This window comes from Cricetulus griseus, chromosome 6, assembly GCF_003668045.3.
Source record: "Cricetulus griseus strain 17A/GY chromosome 6, alternate assembly CriGri-PICRH-1.0, whole genome shotgun sequence".
Lineage (NCBI taxonomy): Eukaryota > Metazoa > Chordata > Mammalia > Rodentia > Cricetidae > Cricetulus > Cricetulus griseus.
The window spans coordinates 102,983,196-103,005,115 of NC_048599.1; the positions used below are offsets into that span (position 1 = coordinate 102,983,196).

The window sequence follows — 21,920 nt, forward strand, 5'->3', positions numbered from 1 at the left end:
GAGAGAAAGAGCACTGAGGCAACAATAGCCTTTGTTGCTCCTAAAATGCAGAGATGCAACCCACACATTCACCCATCGCAAAACGAATCATGCAAGGACATTCGGGGGTCAGATAGCACATTCCACACTGTAAAAATCCCAGCCCTAAAGACCCTTGTACCATTTATTGAAAAAGAAGGAGAAGAAGAAGAAGAAGAAGAAGAAGAAGAAGAAGAAGAGGAGGAGGAGGAGGAGGAGAAGGAGGAGGAGGAGGAGGAGGAGGAGGAGGAGGAGGAGGAGGAGGAGGAGACACCAAAAACCAACCAAACAAACAAAAAACCTGAAAACCACAAGAGATCTAGGTCCCAAAAAGTTATAGTAATTTTATATCTGGGAGACAGGATTGCAGGTGAAATGCATTCTTTTGAAACTCCTAGTAGTTTCCAAATTTTCTACAAAAAATAGATTAGCTTGAACAAGAGAAGTGATTAGTCTTACTAGGAGCTAATCTTACTAGGAACCCTAAAGTGTATTTGTGCAGCTACAGAACTGCTGACCCAGACCCCAGTAAAGTTCCTAGTACCACACCAGGCAACCCACAGAGAATCCAATCCCCGCTGCTGGCTTCTGCCGGCACTTGAACACACCACACACGTGCACGCACAAACACACACACACACACAATAATAATAATAGTAATAATAAATATTTCAAAGGACAAGTTTTGCTAATTAAGAAGAAATACACAGTCCCTTGAGGTCCCTCTAACAAATGTATAGAGCATTCAGTCCGAAGGGCTGTTGGGTATCAGAGCCATCAATGGGCAGGGGTGAACAGCCCTAGCTTCTTCCCAGTGCTCATTTCCTTTCCAGACTCAGGTGCCTAAAACATTTCACTGATCACATAAAATAAGTGAATTAAAAGTCTCTGAGTTTCAGGCCCATTTGGAAGACTCCAGAACTTGCTAAAAATTTTTGATATGACAATCTAATTTTCCTGGCTGTTCCCACTCCCCCTCCCCCACCCCACCTCTTTCCAGGCTCAATGGACTTCTTTCTTTTTCAACCACTTATGCTTCTAGGATTTAGAAGTTTCAGAACTGCAGATCTAGAATGAGATCTTCATTTACCTCCCACTGAAGGCAGGCCTTCTTGAGACCAATGTAATAAAGAGTGGGGCACGATGCCTCTCTCCCTGAAGGAGCTAGAAGGCTTGATGGCAGGAGAGCCCTGTGTCTGTGAAGCCACTTTGTATCTAGGTGGCTTCAGCTTTTACAATATTGTACTTACCTGGTCACCTCTGTATCTTTTGGCCATGGCTTCCTATTCAAAGTGCCTGCTTAAGTATACCCAAATGTACCCAAATGCCCACTTCTGCATGTGAGCATCTCTGCTATGTCTATGTGTGTAGAGTAACCTCCTGTGTTCAGACTTATAAACAAAGCAAAGTCAAAACAATAAGCTCCGAGAGTTCATTTGTGTTTGATGGCCCTGTCTCAATGCTACAACAACAGCACCATCAACCTGTCACTGTTCTGTAGCATTTGCCCCCAAATGCCACCCAGGTCCACACCTGCGCAACCACCATGGGCGTTGTGAGTCACTCTGGCTGCCACACATAAAAAGCTAATTTCACATTCAGAATGTATGTTTTTTCTTTCAATACCAATAGCAACAAGAGTGTGCCAAAAAATTCCCCCTGAAGCTCTATTCTGTTTTTTCAACTGCAGAACATTCTTTCATAGTTTGACAGTTAAAATGCTGCAGTTAATGTAATAAACAGAGAATTTTTCTAAGTAGCCTGTCAAAACAAGTGACACTTTTTTTTTTTAAGCTAGCAAGTCTCAGCCTCGGAACAATGGGAAGTACCTTTCAAAGCAACATCTTCATTATACAATCAAATTCTCAAAGTAATCTTCTCATCAAAGAATATTGTGTTATTTCTTTCCCAGTAATTATCAGAGTTCTGCAACCTCGATGGCAGTGGTGACTATTATAAATGCAGCTGTGCTGAGTTCAAAAACTGGGGTCTTGGCCCAGCTGACATGGAGCCAATGCATGCCACAGCTCCGCACTTCTCAGTGACTCGGCAGTTTGGGCCATAAGGAGCCAACTACCTCAGGACTTATGGATGTGGCCTCAGTCTCCAAGAGCAAAGCGCTTCATCACACAGAATTCCCTTCAGGAACCCATGTGCCGGGTGCTGGTGGTTCTTGACCAAATTGGCTTCTTTTCTTTCCTCTTAAATAGAAACAATTTTCTAGTAATCCAAAGATTAGTAGAAAATTTAAAAACAACTAACCAAAAATCAGGGTGGTGGTGTGTGTGTGTGTGTGTGTGTGTGTGTGTGTGTGTGTGTGTGTGTGAGAGAGAGTGACTTGAGTGTCTATGTCACAAAATTACATTCCTTATTTTTCACTTTCCCATCCCTTAGGAACTGTCATTCAAATAGGAAGAAAATATATAAGTCGAAAAGAGAATTGCCAGTCTAATCCTAACGATTGGCAAGTTAAAAACAACAACAACAAACTATCTGGAAAGATGGAAAGAAAATCTCCAAAATGATGTATCTTGGAATATCAGTGGATCTTTATTTTTTGTTTTGTTTTGTTTTGTTTTTTGAGACAAGACCTCCATATGTAACCCAAACTGGTCCGAAACTTGCCATGTTGCCCAAGATAGCCAAGATAGAGAGTGACACTATTAGGAGGTATGGTTTTTGTTGGAATAAGTATAGCCTTGTTAGAGGAAGTATGTCACTGGAGAGTGGGCTTGGAAGTCTCCTATGTTCAAGCTATGCCCAGTGACACCGTGCACTTCCTGTTGACTGAGGATCAAGATGCAGAATTCTCAGCTCCTTCTCTAGCACTATGTCTGCTTGCAAGATGATGGATCCCACCATGATGATAATGGACTAAACCTCTAAAACTGTAAGACACCCCAATTAAATTAAATTAAATGTTTTCCTTTGTAAGAGTTGCTGTGGTCATTGTATCTTTTCACATTAATAGAAACCTTAACAGACAGGGACAAAGCCTGACTAGGGACCCCTCTCCCCCGCTCTCCAAGGTATAGAATGCTAACACACACTACCTTGTCCATTATAGGATGAGAGATGTTTGCAGCACAAACGTGGCAGGGTTCCTTGACCTTGAATGCCTCTAGTATCCTTTGGTCTTCACCTCTGCCCAGTGGGTGCCAACAGCCTCTGTGCCCACTTGTATTCTGACAATCCAAACATCCCCATACATTTCCAAATGCCTTAGGGTCTGTCTCAGCCTGACTCAGAACCACAAAATGATGGTGGCTTGAATGAACGTGACAGCAAGGAAAACAACAAAAGGGGATCCAGGAGATTATGAAGGGCCGATGATGGATGAACGGGTCAAGAGGAAAGGAGACAGTCTGACTGGAGAGAAAACATGGTTTCTGGTGGCATTATTCATCTGCTTTCCACAGCCCTGGGGAATTCTTGTGCCTTCAGCCATCCTCCCTGTGATCCCTTAGGGCAGACAGAGTGAAAATTGGCTGGGCAGGCTCCTTGGACCCTACTCCTGCTTAGGTCAGTGGAGCTCTGGCTTTCCTGTTTGATATTTTGGATCCTTCTATTAAATCTCTGTTTGAAGAAAGGGTATTGAGGCTGAAAGAGCTGAAAACCATGGTTCTAGAGTTAAGGATGATAGTACCAGCTGGGATGAGGGAAAGGCCTTTGAAATGCTCTGTGTGGGAGATTAAGCCCCAAGAGAGAGTTTGGACAAAGAGGACATGGTGTGACAAAAATGGCATGTGTTAAAAAGCCCATGCTGCCTGGAGTATGGGCCAGTGAAAGGGAAAGTATCCTGGGGGAAGGAGATAAAGCTATGCTCAGAGGCTATTGTGAACTGGTCCAAGGGGCAGATGCTGGGGAAGTCTGTCTGAGGGACAGCACTCTCCTGGAAAGTGCCCAGTGGACATAGCAGACATAAAATTGAATGTTCTCACAGAGACCTGATAATAGAGGAAGGTCGGCCGAGCCAGTGGCTCAGGGTTGACCTCCATAGCTGCCTGGCACTGGTTGTACGGTGGACAGAGGTTTCATTTCCTGCATGAGGATATAAGCCTGTGTGTGGGGCTTCCAAATCTAGTGCCAAGCCATCTCTACTGCAAAGGTTTCCCCGATGACTGAGAAAGAGGGTGAGTGGCCATGTGCTTTGCATGCCATGGAGCAATTAGCAGATTGCCTGGAATCTAACAGGAGCATAACATAACACTTTTTTTCTCTCTCTTCTTTGACCTAATTAATCATCTCAAGCTTGTCATTGTCGGATTGTGGTCAGCTGTGACAGGCAAGGGGGTTTCCAGCTGCCTCACTGACTGAATGGAAGCCACGAAAAGGTAACCAACAATTCTTCACAGACCTTGAAAGAATAATACTCAACTTTATATGGAAAAACAAAAGACCCAGGATAGCCAAATCAACCATGTACAATAAAGGAACTTCCAGAGGCAACACTATCTCTGACTTCAAACTCTAGTCCTGAAAACAACTTGGTATTGGCACAAAAATAGACAGGTAGATAGACCAATGGAATCAAATTGAAAACCCTGATATTAGCCCACACACCTACGAACACATGATTTTTGACAAAGAAGCTAAAATTATACAATGGAAAAAAGAAAGAATATTTCTGGCATAACTGGATGCTGGCATGTAGAAGACTGCAGATAGATTCATATCTATCACCATGCATAAAACTTAAGTCCAAATGGATCAAAGACCTCAACATAAATCCAGCTACACTGAACATCTTAGAAGAGAAAGTGGGAGGTACCCTTGAGCAAATTGGTACAGGAGACTGCTTCCTGAACATAACACCAGTAGCACTGACACTAAGATCTATAATTAATAAATGGGACCTCCTGAAACTGAGAAGCTTCTATAAGGCAAAGGATACAATCAGCAAGACAAAACGGCAGCCCACAGAATGGGAAAAGATATTCACCAACCCCACATCTGACAGAGGGCTGATCTCCAAAATTTACAAAGGACTCAAGAAGCTAGTCTCCAAAACACCAAATAATCCAATTAAAAAGTGGGGTACAGAACTAAATAGAGAATTCTCAATAGAATAATCTAAAATGGCTGATAGACACTTAAGAAAGTACTCAACATCCTTAGCCATCAGGGAAATGCAATTCAAAACAACTCTGAGATACCATCTTACTCCTGTCAGAATGGCCAAAATCAAAAACACCAATGACAGTTTATGCTGGAGAGGGTGTAGAGAAAGGGGAACACTCCTCCACTGTTGGTGGGTGTAGCCAGCCCCTAAGAAGGCGGTGATGGCAGTTATGGGTATACCTACACAAATAAAAACTGACAATGCTCCAGCATATGTCTCTACGAAATTGGAACAATTTTTCAAATATTATAACATAAAGCATGTTACTGGTATACCACACAATCCTACAGGACAAACAGTGGTTGAGCGATCTAATAAAACACTTAAGGAGATGCTCAACAAACAAGCTTGGAAGACTAAACCCCCCAAACATAGGTTGCATAATGCTTTATTAACACTAAACTTTCTTAATGCCAATAAAAAAGGACAAACAGCTACAGAAAGACACTGGACTACGGAAAAAACTGCTGAACTCAATCAGCCAGTATACTTCAAAGATGTACTAACCTCTGCATGGAAACCAGGACATGTATTACGTTGGGGTAGGGGTTTTACATTGGTTTCTACAGGAGAAGAAACACTTTGGATACCATCAAAGTTGATCAAGATTCGACTGAAAAAGGAAAAACCTCTCGACAAGGACAAATGACAGGTATTCTACTAAGGTATATCTTATAAACTAAATAGAAGCCTCCCAAAGGAAAGGGAAGTGTTTTGCTTTTATCTTCACAGGAAAACTCATCTTCAGAAGACAAAGGACACTACATGGGTAGATACTTAAGAAGAAAAGATAGCTATAGCCATCAAATAGAAGGAATGTGCCATACGGTAAACTTTACAGCTGTCTCTCAAAAAAACTCTATTTCTCTTTATTTCCTAGTCCCTATTCAATTAAACCAATGCTGGACTTAGAGGTGGATTTGGCTTTCCTCCTCTAAAATCCAAGCACATTATTTAACTAAGCTTTAGTGTTTCTGTGTTGTATCAAGAAGCCAATTGATGTAATACAGAATAAAAAAAGAATTTGGGGACTGTCTTTGTCTTTTCTTGGATCTTTCTCTCAAGGTGTACACCCTTTCATAATTGTTATGCTCTCATGGTTGCATTCCCTAGCATGTGTACATACACAAGCAAACATTTCTCTACTAACTGTTCATGTTTGAGTCCCACACAGCCAATAAAGACCTGCCTGACAGCAATCCCTGGACACCCTGGAAAGAAAATGGGCCACAGCTCCTCGACTGCACTGGATCCAACTTGCTCCATTTCAGCTGACACTCCGGCCAGAGGTTCGGGTACTGACTTCAATCAAGTTGAGGATTTCAAGCGAGATCTTCAATCAAGTGAATCCCATCTAACATGGACTGGATACTAACATTTTCTTTCTACAGGACCCCACATGACTATCATCGTCCCATTTCAGCAGAAAGTAACTTGGAAAATGCTACGCCCCCTTTCCCCATTGTTGTCACTTAGGATAGTGTATATACCTTGTTAGGAATAGCTTCCTATTGTTTATGGTTCGGTTTGGAAAGAGGTGTTCAGGCTTGGACACCTCTTTCAGATGACTTTAGTGTTTAGTTAAAATAGATAGTTATCTTCTTATATTTTACCTTTATACTGTTAAGTTTTAATCCTCTTTTAGACTAAAAGGGGAATTGTAGGGGAAGCTGTAGCCACGCCTTCTTAGGGGCTGGCTACAGGAGTACCTGAGGGCTTGTGAGGGCGTGGTCAGAGTGAGTAGGGGGACTGCGTTTTCGGTTTCGGTCTCTCTTTGCTTCTTGCTGTACAGACTACCACCGGCTGGCTGGTCCGCTCTGTAAGTAAGCCTTTTCCCTATTAAATACCCTTATATTTCTACCTGACTCCGTATTGGTAATTTCCTACTATAGGTGGGAGTGCAAACTCTTACAGTCACTTTGGAAATCAGTATGGCCGTTCCTCAGGAAAATGGGAATCAGTCTATAACAAGATGCAGCAATTCCATTCTTAGGCATATACCCGAAAGATGCACATTCATACAACAAGGACATTTGTTCAACTATGTTCAAAGCAGCATTATTTGTAATAGCCAGAACCTGGAAGCAACCTAGATGCCTCTCAACTGAAGAATGGCTAAAGAAAATGTGGTACATTTACACAATGGAGTACTACTCAGCAGAAAAAAAAAAAAACAATGGAATCTTGAAATTGGCAGGCAAATGGATGGAACTAGAAGAAACCATCCCGAGTGAGGTAACCCACTCACAAAAAGACAAACATAGTATGTACTCAATCATATATGGATTTTAGACACAGAGCAAAGGATTACCAGCCTACAATCCACACTGCCAGAGAAGCTAGGAAACAAGGAGGACCCTAAGAGAGACATACATGGTCCTCCGGAGAAGGAGAAAGGGACAAGATCTCCTGAGCAAATTGGGAACATGGGAGGAGGAGAGAGAGAGTTAGGAGAAAAAGAGGGGGAGAGGAGGGGAGAGAAGGGGAGAGGAGGGGAGAGGAGGACATGAGGGAGCAGGAAGATTGAGTCGGGGGAAGAATAGAGGAGAGCAAGAAAAGAAATACCATAATAGAGGGAGCCATTAAAGGCTTAAAGAGAAATCTGGCACTAGGAAAATGTCCAGAGATCTACAAGGATGACACCAACTAAGAATCTAAGCAATAGTGTAGAGGCTACCTTAAATACCCTTCCCCAATAATGAGATTGATGACTACCTTATATGCCATCCTAAAGCCTTCATCCAGTAGCTGATGGAAGTAGAAGCAGACACCCACAGCTAAACACTGAATTGAACTCCTGGAATCCAGTTGCAAAGAAGGAGTGATGAGCAAAGTGGTCAAGACCAGACTGGAGAAACCTACAGAAACAGTTGACCTGAACAAGGGGGAGCACATGGACCCCAGACTGATAGCTGGGAAACCAGCATAGGACCAACCCAGACCCCCTGAATGTGGATGTCAGTTAGGAGGCCTGGGCAGTCCATGGGGCCTCTGGTAGTGGTTCAGTATTTATCCCTAGTATACAAATGGACTTTGGAAGCCCATTCCACACAGAGGAATACTCTCTCAGCCTAGACACACAAAGGAGGGTCTAGACCCTGCTCCAAATGATATGACAGTCTTTGAAGACCCCCCCATGGAAGACCTCACCCTCCCTGGGGAGCAGTAAGGGAATAGGATAGGGGGTTGGTGGGGGGCAGGGGAGGAGGGAAGGGAGACGGAAATGGGATTGACATGTAAAACAAGCTTGTATCTAATTTAAATTTTAAAAAAAGATAAAAAAGATAAAGGGTTACCCAAAGAAGGAATGAATAAATGAAATGAATATGAATAAATGAAATGAATATGAATAAATGAAAGAGTAAATGGATGAATGAATTAATGTAACACAAACATGGGAGCTTTGTTTCTGAGGACATTTGCCCTCTATCACTATGAGGAAAGGGGCTGCCTCAATCTGTCATAGAAGCAGAACAGTCGCTGCTTACCATTGGTCAAAGGTTGTTTAACAAGGCCACTCCGGTTAGATAACCTGAGTCACCTGCTGAAGATCTATAGTTTAAACCCACATGCGTGGAAAGTGGAGTTGGGGGCCAGGGGTCAAAGTTTAAAATACAATAGAGACAAACACCATTGCAGTATCACCCCTTAGTCATCCCTCCTCTGACTTGAGGCAAGGTCTGGCTTTTTGACACCAGTCTTGCTCCCCTCCCCAGAGGTGCCTGCAGCAGCAGCCAGATGCCCTCTCACTTACGGTTTGCGCAGGATCATCCTCATGTGGGCATCAGGGCCCATCTGTGACAGCAGCAGCATGGTGTCCTGGAGTTCCTCATCACACTCCTTCTTCTCTTCCTCAGTAGGCAAAGGGGCATCCTCATGCTCGTCATCCAGAAATCGATAAAATAAATATTTGTCTTGGAAGTGGCGTTCCTGGTCCACTGCGGGAAACATAGAGGCAAGGGTCAGCCGGGGCTTGAAGCTGTGCCCCACAGCTCTCTGGCAGGAGGACAGGGCTGGAGTCCTGCTAGACAGTCAAGCAACATACAGCAGAGGGCCTGAGTCCTTCGAACTCCACCTCACTCGGGCGGGGTGGCTAGAAGCTGAACCGTCCCATCTGCAGTCATTTGAGCCACAGCCTCCTAGACCCACCCGATTTAGCCTCCTGAGAACCTGCCAGCTTTTATGGAATGAGCACACAACACCTTGGTGGCATTTTCTACAGTGTGGGGCATGTGTTCCAAGTTGATAAACTCACTGTTAGGGCACACTTGCAGAATGGCTTTGGGAGTACGGCCTTCCTTTGGGAGGTCAGAACTTAGGCTCTTCTTGCTATATGGAACTCATCAGACACACTCCTCTCCACACTTGGAGAAAAAAAGTTGACAAGAGTACAAAGATATAAACAAAGCCAGCTCTAGGCCATAGACTCCTTGAAGGGATTTGTGCTCACTTTCTTCCATTTTCCATTTTCAGAAAGCTATTTCCTCCCTTTCTTTGGCAAAGCTGGGGACTCAAATACAGGGACTCACACATACTAACCAAGTGATCAACAAGAGTTAGGTCTCTGATAGAAAAAGAGGGTGAACTGGGCTAGAACCTCTCATCTAAATGTCTGAAAGTCATTTAGTCCCTTTATAGCATGGATTGTCAAGATGTTCAAAAGACAAAGAACAGTGGTAGAGCCTTGCAGATCCCCCAAATAGGGATGGAAGTGGTGTGGCAGCAGCAACATAGGACACTTAGTGCAAAACAAGATGCTTAGAATCCGTCCCAGACCTGCAAGTTGGAATCTGCTTTCAACAAGAGCCCCAGGTGATTGGTATGCACGCTAAAGTCTGAGAAACTCTAGCAAAATTATTTTCCCCACATTCCCAGGTGCCGAGGAATGAAATGGATGATTTGAATATTTTCATGTTTAGAAAAGTAGTCTTAAACAAGTGGTGTGAGCAGTTCAGTGACAGTCACACACCAGCTCTGAATAGCTCTTCTGTTCAGCGAGAGCTGCCACAGTTACTAGAGACTGCAATTGCAGAGCCCAGCTCTGATTTTAAATATGGTCATCCCGCGGGTATACAAATTGACTCTCCCAGACAGTGGCATAGTTAAAAGGCAGTTTCTGAATTCATTACTTACTTTCATGTCATCAGCCCGGCCACACATTTCACTGCTCTTTCATTCTGCCTCTGCATCAGGACTGCTATGTAATGCTTGGAATATAATCACACTATCAATGAACCATGAATGCAAACTAATAAACATAATTGGAGCTGATGCACTCCGGTTGCAATTTCATTTTCTTTTCCTTCATTCTCGGAAGTTAGGGAGGTACAATGGTGGAACATAGCAATCAATAGCATCCGCTCACTGCATTTGTATTACTAAATGAAGATGCTAGCTTGGTGGTTCCTTAAGGAGATCATAATTCTTTCTTGCCCATTTGGGAATTCAGCAATAGCTTACCCAAAGAAATACACTTCACATGTCTTGAGAGTTTTCCCAGAACCTATGGCTCATCTTACCATGGTTGAGGACACCGTCTTCTAGCAAGACTTGCCACATGCCAACAGCTTGAGTCCGGGAGTGAACACAGGACGTTTGCTGTATCATCCAGTCTACCAGCTCAGTCCCAACACAGCATTGTCTAAAGAAGATGAGACACAGAAGATGGAAGTCACCCCTTTGCAGAGAGAGGGGGAGAGAGCCTTCAAGAGGAGAACTTTCCAAAGAGTGTGGCACCATATGAGGTATCAATGCAAAGAAAGCTCTGTAGGGTATATAGCCTTAGACTCTTGCCCCATCTAACCAGGGTCAAGTAAATAAAAGAACACTAGAACACAGAGCAGCAAGCTGCTCAAAGAGCTGGTAGAGGGAAATCATTACCCTTCCTTCTAAGTCCGTCACTGTGAGCTAGTCCCGGAATACCTTAGTGCGAGGGGTGTTGGGAGAAATAAGCAATTAGCAATGTAAATCTCTCCGAAAGGTTCTGCGTAATGAGCATTAACACGTCTACAGAATCTGTCATCTAGCAACACCAGATGCTCCCTGTATATTCACGTGTTAGTCCCAAAAATGTCTCCTGTAGAGTGAGTCGGTTTGAGTAGTCGGTTTGTGTATTAGTTAGGAAATACACAATTATACACTTACATATTAGGAAACTCTGAGTGAGGTGAGAAAGTAGGACAGGTGTTCCTTGTGTGTGTACAAGGGAGAAAGTGAAGTCTTGAAGCCCTAGGGACAGATCTCAAGGGACAGTGGACTAGGGCAGGGAGGCCCAGAGCAGATGGCTGTGTGCAGCTGGGCCTGACTCATTGGTTGCCTCCCTTTGCATGCTAAGAATGGGACGGCCTCTGGGGATGAGCAGAGACTGGGCCAAATCTGAAGAACTCTAGCATAAACTGAAGTAGACTCCTTGTCCTGGATCACTTTGGGAAAAATCTTGAAGTAGATGTTATGGGGTAGAACAGCAGATTTGCTACTCGTTAGTTATGTGACTTTGGCCATCTTTCTTGTTCTGTTTCCTTCCTTCTCTGTAAGATAAAGGAGGGACAAGTGATGGCCTTGGGGACCTTCTCCAGGTCCAATATTCTAGAACCTCTGAAATCTGAGTTCCTGGAATGCGCTGACCCTGACTCAGGGAGGACTGTGGAGGCCAGCCATGCCATCCATCACAGCTTCAAAGGGCAAAGAGACACCTACATCTTCACTCTGAACTAACCAAATAAACAAATATTTATCTTATAATTTTGTAGTCTATTAGTAGAAAAGTTCTTATAAACGGATAGAAATCAAGTTTATTTGGCTTTTAATTCAATGATTGCTCATAAAGGAAAAAAAAAAAAAAGCACACACACAACAGAGATGACTCAGAACATTGAATTTCTAGGAAAAGCATAGGGACTTTGGAGCCAGAATACACAACTAGTGCACATAGCACAGTCCCTGGGTATCTTTTCCACTAAATGACACCTACGCTTCAGAACTGACTGTCAACCACTCTAGCATAGTAGTCTTTGCGATGATACTGAATCTAGAGGGGCCTCAACTCTGTGATACTGAAACACTCATATAATGGGATGAAAACAGGATGGAGTTTGCCAGCACAGATGCGGGGCAATAACTCAAACTGCTGCAGGAGAAGAAACCATGTTCGTGGCTTCCAGTGGAGTCCACTGGTCATCACCAACAAATCAGTAATTTGTGTCATAGGGTGTGGAACAGACATAACACCTCCATGTCAGGGGTTTAAGTCTCAGCAGGATGGCACAAGGAAGAGATCAGCTTCTGACATCCAGTTTCCAGTATTTGTCACCAAACATGACACATTTAATGGAATTTCTCCAACACGAGTCAATAGTTGGGGAGCAAACTCACATCTTAAGGGAAAAAATAATCAAAACATTCAAAGAAAAAGATCTTTCCAGCCACGTGAGATTTTTAAGGTCCATTTGAAGCTAAAGAGCCAAAGGGTTAAAGGGGTGGAACTCTGGGGACACATAACACATGTGTTTTAGGTTTAGTTGGCTTTGTTTTAAATCTTGACTTTCCTTAGAACTATAATGGTGTGCATGAGCCACAGATTCCAGGCAGATTAATTTCCAGAGTTGCAGAACAAGACTTACAGATGTCATTGACTTACAGACTCTGAAAATAGTCAGCTAGTGAAAATGTGATGAGGTCAGCTGGCTCAGTGGGTAAGGACATCTGCCACACAAGTATGACTATCTGAGTTTGCATTCCCACTGTAAAAATCTAGGTGTGACCAGACACATGCTTGTCACTCTATTGCTGTGACAGGAAAAGACAGGAGGTCCTGAAGGCTTGCTGGTTGCCAGCCTAGCTCCAGGTTTAGTGAGAGACCCAGTCTCTAAGGAATAAGATGGACAGTGATAGAGCAGGTCACCTAATGTCCTACTCTGGTTTCAGCAAGTGCATGCCCACCACTCTGGGTTAACTATTTAGCTATCATAAAACCTTACTAGAAAACAAACTCCATAAAAGGCTTCATATAATTTGTTACGTCTATATCCTCAGAGTTTGTAACACTATGACTTAAAAAAAATCACTGAATTTGGAGATCAACCATAGTTGGTTTAAGTCTTGCTTGTGTACTCTCTAGATATATGATTTGTGAAGGGAAGCTATTTAATCTTTTTGCCCTGGGTCAGTTTTGTCATCTGAGAAAGGAATACACACCTGGCTACACCTTTCTAGCAGGGCTGTGGTGGAGAAAAACTGAGATCACAAGTGACAAGTGGCCTGGTTTCATCATGGGGCATCAGTAAGAACTGTGTGGATGCTAGCTGAACTTAGCAGGTCTACTGAAAGATGCTGGCAAACAAACACAAGGGCAAGTTTCTCCTCTTGTGTTCATGCCTGTACACATTAGCCAACAATGCTGAGGCTAAATCAAGTTTAGGCTGAAACCCTGGGGGTCCTATAACAGAAGCTATTTGCCCCCACTTTCCTAAACCACGAATTGGAGGGGCCAAGCCCATTAGAATGAGCAAACATACCTGTATGTCTTTAGGTGGTATTTTCTGTCTCTTATCATGTGGGGTGCTCGAGAGAGAATGGCAATTCGTAAAATTTTTCCAGCTCTGAGGATCTTCTCTGAAGGGACCTGGGTTTTAATCAGATGGGAGGAAGAGATGGAAAAGGAGAGTTTATGGAAGGGAAATAGACCCAGGGAATTCTTAAACCACTTTCTAGTCAGAGTCTGCACAGAAAAACACAATTCACTCATACATATTTACTTTGTTCACTCGTGTGACATGTCACTGTTTTATGTCGAGAATTGAGACATGCTGCATATTTATTGACTCTAGGAAGTGGGCATGAGGGGCCTTGACACGATGCTCTGACATAGGAACCACCTCCAGTGGTACTTAAGGAGCAAGCTTGGATGGCTCATCAACCCACCTACGTCCCATTACCTTGGTAATGGTGTTAGCAGGACGGAGAGGAACGTGAGGTTCAATGAGAGGTGTCTGAAAAATAAAATGTTAAAGCAAAAGAAAATTAAACAAAAAAATTCAGTAAAGAAAATTATGGGTTGTGGATAATAAGAAACACCAATTTTTGTGAAACTCAAAATAGAATTTTAAAAGAAAGAGAGAGAGAGAAGCTGCCTAAAGAACTTGAATGCACAGGCATTCAAAGGGCAAAATTGGATCATTCAGTTTGCCAACATTTAAATAGAAATTGTTTTAAAAAAAATGAAAAAAAAAAGAACCAAACAGGAATGATTCAGTGTTTGTAGGCTTAATGAGAAGGGAAAAGGCAGCTAGTTGAAGCCTAACAAACATCAGGACAGGGAAGAAAGCAAGTAAAGTAAACAGTCAGAGGTTATAGTGACCTGCCCTGGGCTGCGGATAAAGTATTGATTTGGGGTGGGAATGAGCCGTTCCTTGTTCTCTTGTGTAGTTAAGACTCTTTCTCCACAATGCTTTGTTTGTTTGTTTGTTGTTATCTTCACATGTAGTTTCCTGCACTCAAGCTCCTAGAACCCAAGGGAGGCAGCTGGTGCACTTATCTTTTTCTGAGAAAAGTGTGCAGCCTTTAAGAGTCTACGCCAGTCAGACTAGCCCCAGGATCTAGATGGCACTCTTCATATGAAACTCATCCTGCCAATAGATGGGATGCATCTGAGTCTACATCGGAGTCTACAAAATGGAACCACTAACCTTCATTATCTCATACAGCTGACAATGACCTTTGCAGTGTTTCAGGTCAAAGGTGGTGGGAGAGCCATAGTTACAATGCTGTTTGTAACACTTTCGGACAGCATGGTTTGATTTGATTTGATTTCTTTGGAACTTTAGTAGGCTAGGGCTCCTTACCTACATTCCCCAAAGATGTGCACATGTTTATCCCCCGAAACTATGCATACTGGGTTACCTGGCAACAGAATGATGTGGGTGTGGTTAGGATCAAAAGGTGGAGGCTAGCTTGGTGTTCCTGGGGCATTATGTTATAAGATGTAAGAACAGAAGGCTGAATGTTAGTACCCAACAGCAGAAGAGGAGGATTCGCAACTCAGGGGCCTTGAAGAGGGAAAAGGCCAGGACCCAGGAATGCAGAAGCCTCCCCAGGGGAACAGACAAGAAAAAAAAAGAGCCCCCTTAACCCTCCAAAGGCAGCATAATCCTACCGAGCCTCCATTTCAACCCAGTGGCTCACACTGGAGGTCTGGAATACAGCACGGGTTCATTGATTTGATTATTTCCGTCTACCCCACTGAGTGGTGGTTTGTTACGGCAGTTCCCAAACACTGACAAAGATTATAACACTTCATATCAACACCTCCCTGCCTCTTGCAAATGAGTTAATTACAGTGAAAATGCATTGGTGAGTTCATCTCTATCTCTCATTTAAAATATGCAACCATGGAGGGAGATGAAGGTCACTATTAGTTTTAAGAAATGCTTTAAACCTCAATGTGAATATACACACATAAATGTTATATTTGCCTTTTATCAATGACAAATTTCAGGTGGGTTAGTGCTTTTAACATTATAGCAGAGTTAAAGGGGGAAATAAATCCTAAACTTTAAAGGCCAGCAGAGATGGGACATAGATCTATTTAGAATGACTCTTTGAACTTACCCATTTCAACATTTTCTTCATGGGACTGGCATCCAGCAGACCCCACCCACTGAAAGGGATGGTGTATGGGCGGGCAGGACAGCACTTAGAGCAAGCACACCACAAGACCAAAGGATGTCAATGTGGTCCAATTCAAAATGACATGCCCTGGCAGCTCCTGTGTTCTTTACAGTAGACCTGCTGATGGGTGAGGAGCTGTGAGACCATGGAAGCCCTGTATCTAACTCAGACCACTGGCCAGCCAGGGAGACGGTGCTATGGTACCCTGGAAACACACGGCTAAAGCTGGCTGTGACCTTCCCAGTTATGAACGTCAGCTCCAGTGATCCTGTCCCTTCTATACACACGTGGTGTCATATATCCATGAGGCTTCCCGGTTATGGATCTAACTTGTAAAAGCTTCTGGTTGCTCTACAAAATGATGCTAGAAACCCACCCCTTCTTCCTGTTCTGGAAGAAGAGGTCTAGAGCAGACAGAGGCGAGGGTTTGTTTTCTGGACCCCCCTGCCCCCTATGAGGCTTCTTTCCAGTTCGTCTGGAGAAGCTGGCTAAGATGGAGGTCAAGAGGAGGCCCAAACTAAGGAAGGGCTGATAAAATGCTGTTTCTTTTTGTTCTTGGTGAGCTCAATGGGACTACTGGAAGACTACATACATTTTAGTTGCTTCTACTATAATATAACAAAATGCTAACAAGTGGTACCTAGCGTAGTTTACTTTGTTCAATGACTTCTTTTCTTTTTGATTCATTGGAGCCTTGAAAAGGAAGCATTACTAAAGCAGGGTGATGCATCAGGCTTCCACCAAAACTCTGCCTTTGATTTGCGACTTCTAAAAGCACCGAAGGTACACAAGGTACTCTCAGCTAGACCACCCTAGTGCCAGCTCCAGGCCAGCAGGCTGTTTCATCTGTTGAAAAGCAAAGCTCTCAAAACCTTCTGACCTCAGAGATGTTGGTTTGAGGTAGCACCATGAATGTGTGCTTTGAGGAGGGGATGTCCCTCTATTTAAGTAAAGCCTGTGAGGGACACATGCAAGGGAAACAGGGAAAGTGTTCTCTTCAGAGGACAGGACTGACTTTGATGTGATTATTACATTCACTCAGGAGGTCTGAGAACGGGCCAGTGCCTGGGAGTGATTGTTGATACAGACAGACTTGAGACAGCCTGAGAAGTCATCCCTGGCCAAGGCCTGGTCAGGGGAACCCTACATGACCATCACCATCACCATCACCACTCCCACTACAGCCTCCATCACCACCACCACCCCTTTTCTTCTAGAAATGTCTCGGCTGTCATGTTGGAAGATTTTGTATTTTGTTTGATTGAAGTTCACTGAAAAGGTTCAATATGCGTGGTCAGCCCTTCTAGTCCAGGCATCAGATTTGGTCGAAAGAATTTTTGGCAATAAATTGTCATTTTTACTAAATGGGATCATACCCATTGGTAGGATACAGCATGCTTAGTCAGGCTTAACTTCTTAAAAAGCAACTTTATAAGAACGAAACATTTACATTAAGAAACTGTTCCCTCAGGGATAGCATAAATGTGCCAGAAGAAGGGTGTCACAGAAGTCCACCCAGGAGACTAGAAACCACTTAGAGACCTGATCAGGGAAGGATTTCTCTGCTGGTAAATAGTTTTACAGGTGGAGGAAGATGGGGAAGCCAGCCGGACCCACTAAGCCAATCCCATGTTGGCAAAAGAAAGCCTTTGGGAAGAGTGCTGAGGAAGAAGAAAAAAATCACCAGGTGTCCTGGGAGATACTGGGACTTGGAGGGCCTCTAGAACCCCTGAGACACGGCCACTGCTACTGATGCCACCAGTCTATCCACTGCCAAGAGGATATCCATACCCATAACCATTCTCCCTCTGGTCAGAGGCTAGAGAAACGAGGGAATCATTTCATTATATCAATGATTATGTTAAACAGGAGAGAGAGAAACAGCAATAGAGCGGTATCAGTGAGAACCAAAGCAAGAAAACCAGCCTGAAGGATGAGGAGCCAGGACACATGCCTCCAGAGGCCAGCCCCTTTCAGATCATGGAAAGGACAAAGAAGCCATCTGAAGGGCCAGCCCTACAATGTGGCCACAGCAGCCACAGACATGGGCTCACAGAGCCTTGCCATGCGGGACACCAACCCTCCCACCTGCTTGCTGGCCTATATCCTCCAGGCACATTTCCTGTTGGGAACCAAAGCGAAAGGCAGATGGGAAGCCAGTACAGCAAGGGGCTTCATTAATGATGGCTTGGTTTGTGTCCAAGAGCTCCCCTCTGCTTTGACCTGTAGCTAGAATGCACATAGCACAAGGAGCTGGCTGGCCAAGCTCTGGGCCCTCTCTGATTAAATTGCGTACATTTCAACACATTCTCATGTGTTGATAGAAATTCCTGTGGGCACGAAAGAGTCCAAACCAGGCTGTGAACATGTGATCCTCAAAGGCAGGCAGGAAGGACAGATAAGGGCAGAAGCCTCCAGCATTTTCTTGGCTGTCTCCCCTGAAGGCTTCCCTCAGGATTAACCATAATTGGTTTTTGTTTGTCTTAGGGAAGGGGGCTTCTCTTTCAGCTGCTTTTTATTATGTTTCTATTACCAGTGAAAGGGGGAAACGGTGAGAAAAAATATTCCTTTTGGCATCTGAGCCAACTCAGAAATCCTAATCGGGTGATGAAAAATATGAATTTTAGCTTCTATTACAAGGTGCACAATAACCCCCAAGTAGATATAATGAGGTAGATGAGGCCTTGTAATAGGCCTCACGAAAAATCATATTCAGACCCCTTTGAAAACAGGGTGATTCTTTTTAGTCAAGTGTTTGTTCACAGGAGTCTTTTGCAAGGCACAACATCTTAAGCCAAGAGACAAGAATAACAAGCAAGAATGGGGACACAGAGCTCAGGGAGGACGCTGGCAATCCAGGGCAATAAAAAGTCATGGCAGTCTCATCCAACCCGATCCAGGGAGCTAACGAAGGCCTATGGTGTGCAGAGCAATGTGTAAGGCTAAACTGAGGGTTAGGATGAAGAAAGTGCCGGATTTAAATGAGCTCTTGAACTTTCCATGGGTTCACGGTCAGCAAGTGCACCTGAGACCCCAAATAAATGCTACATCGCCATGGCTTTCAAGTCCCATGGCCTTTCTTATTTCTGATGAGCAGGAGAGAAAGAACATTCAATTTCTCAGTGAAAATGACATGCTTCTAGGAGTTAACATCCCCTGTTTTGATATTTTGAAATAATGCAACCAAGCCTTTGAAATGTTCGCCTCATTCTTGTCATTACCGCAAGGTCACCACTCTGGTGCTGACAGATGAAATACAATTCACATAGGCAGATTCCATGACTCTGAAATAACTAAGCTTCTCCATTCGTGAAATCATGGGCACACCATCTCTAGGCTCCTTCGGCGTCTCTCCGTGAGGCTTTTCTTCCTCTGAGACTTTCCTAATTCAAAACTGGCCTACAGAGAAATGTGCTAATGCAAGGAGCTTGGAAGGCTGAGCAAAAATAAAAATAACGTCTCTGGGATGCATCAGAGAATGGAGGCTACAGTCTACACTGCCAGCCTGGGACTTGCAGGTATAGACAGGCACCCACCTGGGCTGAAGTCAGCTGACCTATAGCAGAAGTAGCACAGGGGTAGGAGCCCAACACAAGGACAGGTGCTCCTGCTGAACTGCCGGAGGCTAAGTGTGGACCAGCTTTCCTAAGAATCACTGGTGAGGGGCAGTGGTCTTCAGTGGGCCCCACAATTCTGTGTTTACTTTAACCCTAGCAGGATCTCATGGTTACAGCTCAGGAGAGGAGGGGCTGAGTATGTGTGAAATACACTGAGTGAATTCTCTAAAACAAAGGCCCACTCCCCAGGAGGTGACTCACTGTCAGACCCAGCCTGGAAAAGGGGATTTAGCATCCTGACTTTAGCTGAGTGGGAGAGCAGGAGCTAAGAGGCAGTTGTGGGGACCATAAGGTCTCACCCCTAGCTGAGAAGAAGCCATTGACAACTGATTGAGGGTACCCATACCCCTCCAGTAGATAGTCCTACCCCTACACATACTGATAGTGATAAATGTACTCGGTGGGGAGAGAAACGGGGAGGGGAGTTAGTAAAGAAAAGTAGTAGGGGATGGAGAAGGAGTTGGAGGTGAGTAGGGATGGATTTGATCAAAACACAATATATGTATGTATAAAATTCTCAATAAAAATTATTTTTAAAAGGAAGGTTCCATAATCTGGAGGTTTAAGAAAAGTATATAAAACAACAAAAACAACAACAACAAATACTTACGAACATCACAGGCAGGAACACAGGCCGTCTACTAACAGGACTCTTACTAGCCCTCTCATACCTTCCCAGCACCAACATAAAAATAGTAGAGTCCAGTGGAAAGAGCTGCAAGATTCTAACTCTTCCTTTCATTTATTTGCTTTTTTATGTGTACAGATGTTTGCTTGTACATACATCCATGTATCACGTGTATGCCTGGTGCTCTCAGAAGCCAGAGAAGGCATAAGAATCCCCTAGAATTACAGAGGGTGGTGAGCTACCATGTTTCAGTTTTAGGAACAGAACCTGGGTCCTCTGCAAGAACAGCCAGTGCTCTTAACTCTGAGACATCTCTCCTGATTCTAACTCTTTTTAAGAAGACTTTTGACCTCTTGTACTATAGCAAATATTAAGTACCACCCATCTTCTGGATAGATTAACAGAAAACTTCAGGCTAAAGTCCTATGAGGTGATTTACATGAGAATTCCTCCATAGGCTCACATGTTTAAAAAGCTTGGTCCCCAGTTAATGGAACTGTTTGGGAAGGATTAGGAGGTGTGGCCTTGCTGGAGAAGGTGTGTCTTAGCTAGGGTTTCTATTGCTGCAATGAAACACCATGACCAAAAAGCAAGTTGGAGAGGAAAGGGTTTATTTGGCTTACACTTCAACATTCCACATTGTAAAGTAGAGAATAAATACTTTAATAATGATTCAGATTCCCTCAAAAATTAATGACAGACACCAAACTACAGACCTAGGAAGTTCACAGAACACCAAGCAGAGAATGAATAAAAACAAACAAGAACAAAAGCAAAACAAAAATCCTTCACAGAGGTGCTCAGATGCACACTAGGGAAAATCTAATACAGAGCTGTGAGATTCCCCAGTGGGCAGAGCACTTGTACAAGCTCCATGACCTAAATGAGTTTGCTCCTCAGAGCCCATGTGAAGGTGAAAGCAAGAACAGGGACCACCAAGATGCCCTCTGACCTTCACACATACGCCATGACATGTATTCATCTCTAAGCACCCATCACCCCCCCCACACACACACACACAATAGCATACACACATACACAGAAGGAAAGAAAATACCAGCTTCCCAGAACAAACAAACCCTAGGGAATTAATTGGCTGTGCCTCTGCCATGCAAGAAATAAAATGTTTAGTTTGAGAGTTACCAGCCAAAACAGTTCCTTTGGGCCCAACAGTATATGTGTAGGAGGGGGAGAGGTGTGCCATTTTGTTTTGTTTTCTCTTTTCCTAAAAGTTGGCCCAGATTTTCTTACAAAAGGTATCACTGTTTTCCTATTAAATCTGTGCTTTGAGTAGGAAGAGATGAGATATCTGTCAATCAACCACAAGATTCCACAAATGCCACTGTCCTGCCTTCTCTACCCTCGTAATTGTAATTTTTATGGACATCTACATTCTGTAAAATCTAAGCCTTGGCCTCCATCACCCTGACTTCCATTCTGAGAAATCCTAGCCATGTAATTCACATCTTAGAATAGTGTGCTCCTTACTCTTGGGAAACAGAGACCATGATTAAAATTCACATTCATGCTCAACGTGCTCATGGATGGGCACTTATTAGTGGTCAGTCTAGGGCCATTATCTGCACCATTAAAGTCTCTAGTTTAAATATGGTGTGGTAAGATACTGAAAGTTCTAGCATTTATTTAACATTTTAAAATATGCCAGTCATGTAAAGTGAATATGGAAAAGACATGATTGAAACTCTACCCACTCTGAATCCAGGCTCCAGCTCCCTCTCAGTGTGTTTCCAAGGCTGTAAGTAATTTGCATAACATGTTTTAGAAATCTAATTGTGCTGAAATGCTAATTATCATACACAAACTAATATGGAAAATATATGATCTCTCCTACTCTACTACACAAATGATA

The 21,920-nt window shown here is 43.5% G+C and overlaps 1 protein-coding gene across 6 annotated transcripts in view; it reads right to left on the reverse strand.

Moving 5' to 3' along the window:
- LOC100774346 (rap guanine nucleotide exchange factor 4) overlaps positions 1-21,920 on the reverse strand; it is a 295,338-nt gene that overhangs the window by 76,389 nt on the left and 197,029 nt on the right. For 4 of the 6 annotated variants that reach the window (XM_027420185.2, XM_027420190.2, XM_027420187.2 and 1 more), the window contains 4 exons: positions 14,074-14,127; positions 13,654-13,760; positions 10,660-10,781; positions 8,895-9,078 (listed from right to left, as the gene is read on the reverse strand). In XM_027420185.2, coding sequence (XP_027275986.1) covers positions 8,895-9,078; positions 10,660-10,781; positions 13,654-13,760; positions 14,074-14,127 — 467 coding nt within the window. Of the gene's footprint in view, positions 1-8,894; positions 9,079-10,659; positions 10,782-13,653; positions 13,761-13,893; positions 14,031-14,073; positions 14,128-21,920 lie in introns of those variants that run through there. The other 2 variants (XM_027420191.2, XM_027420188.2) reach the window with 2 other exon arrangements.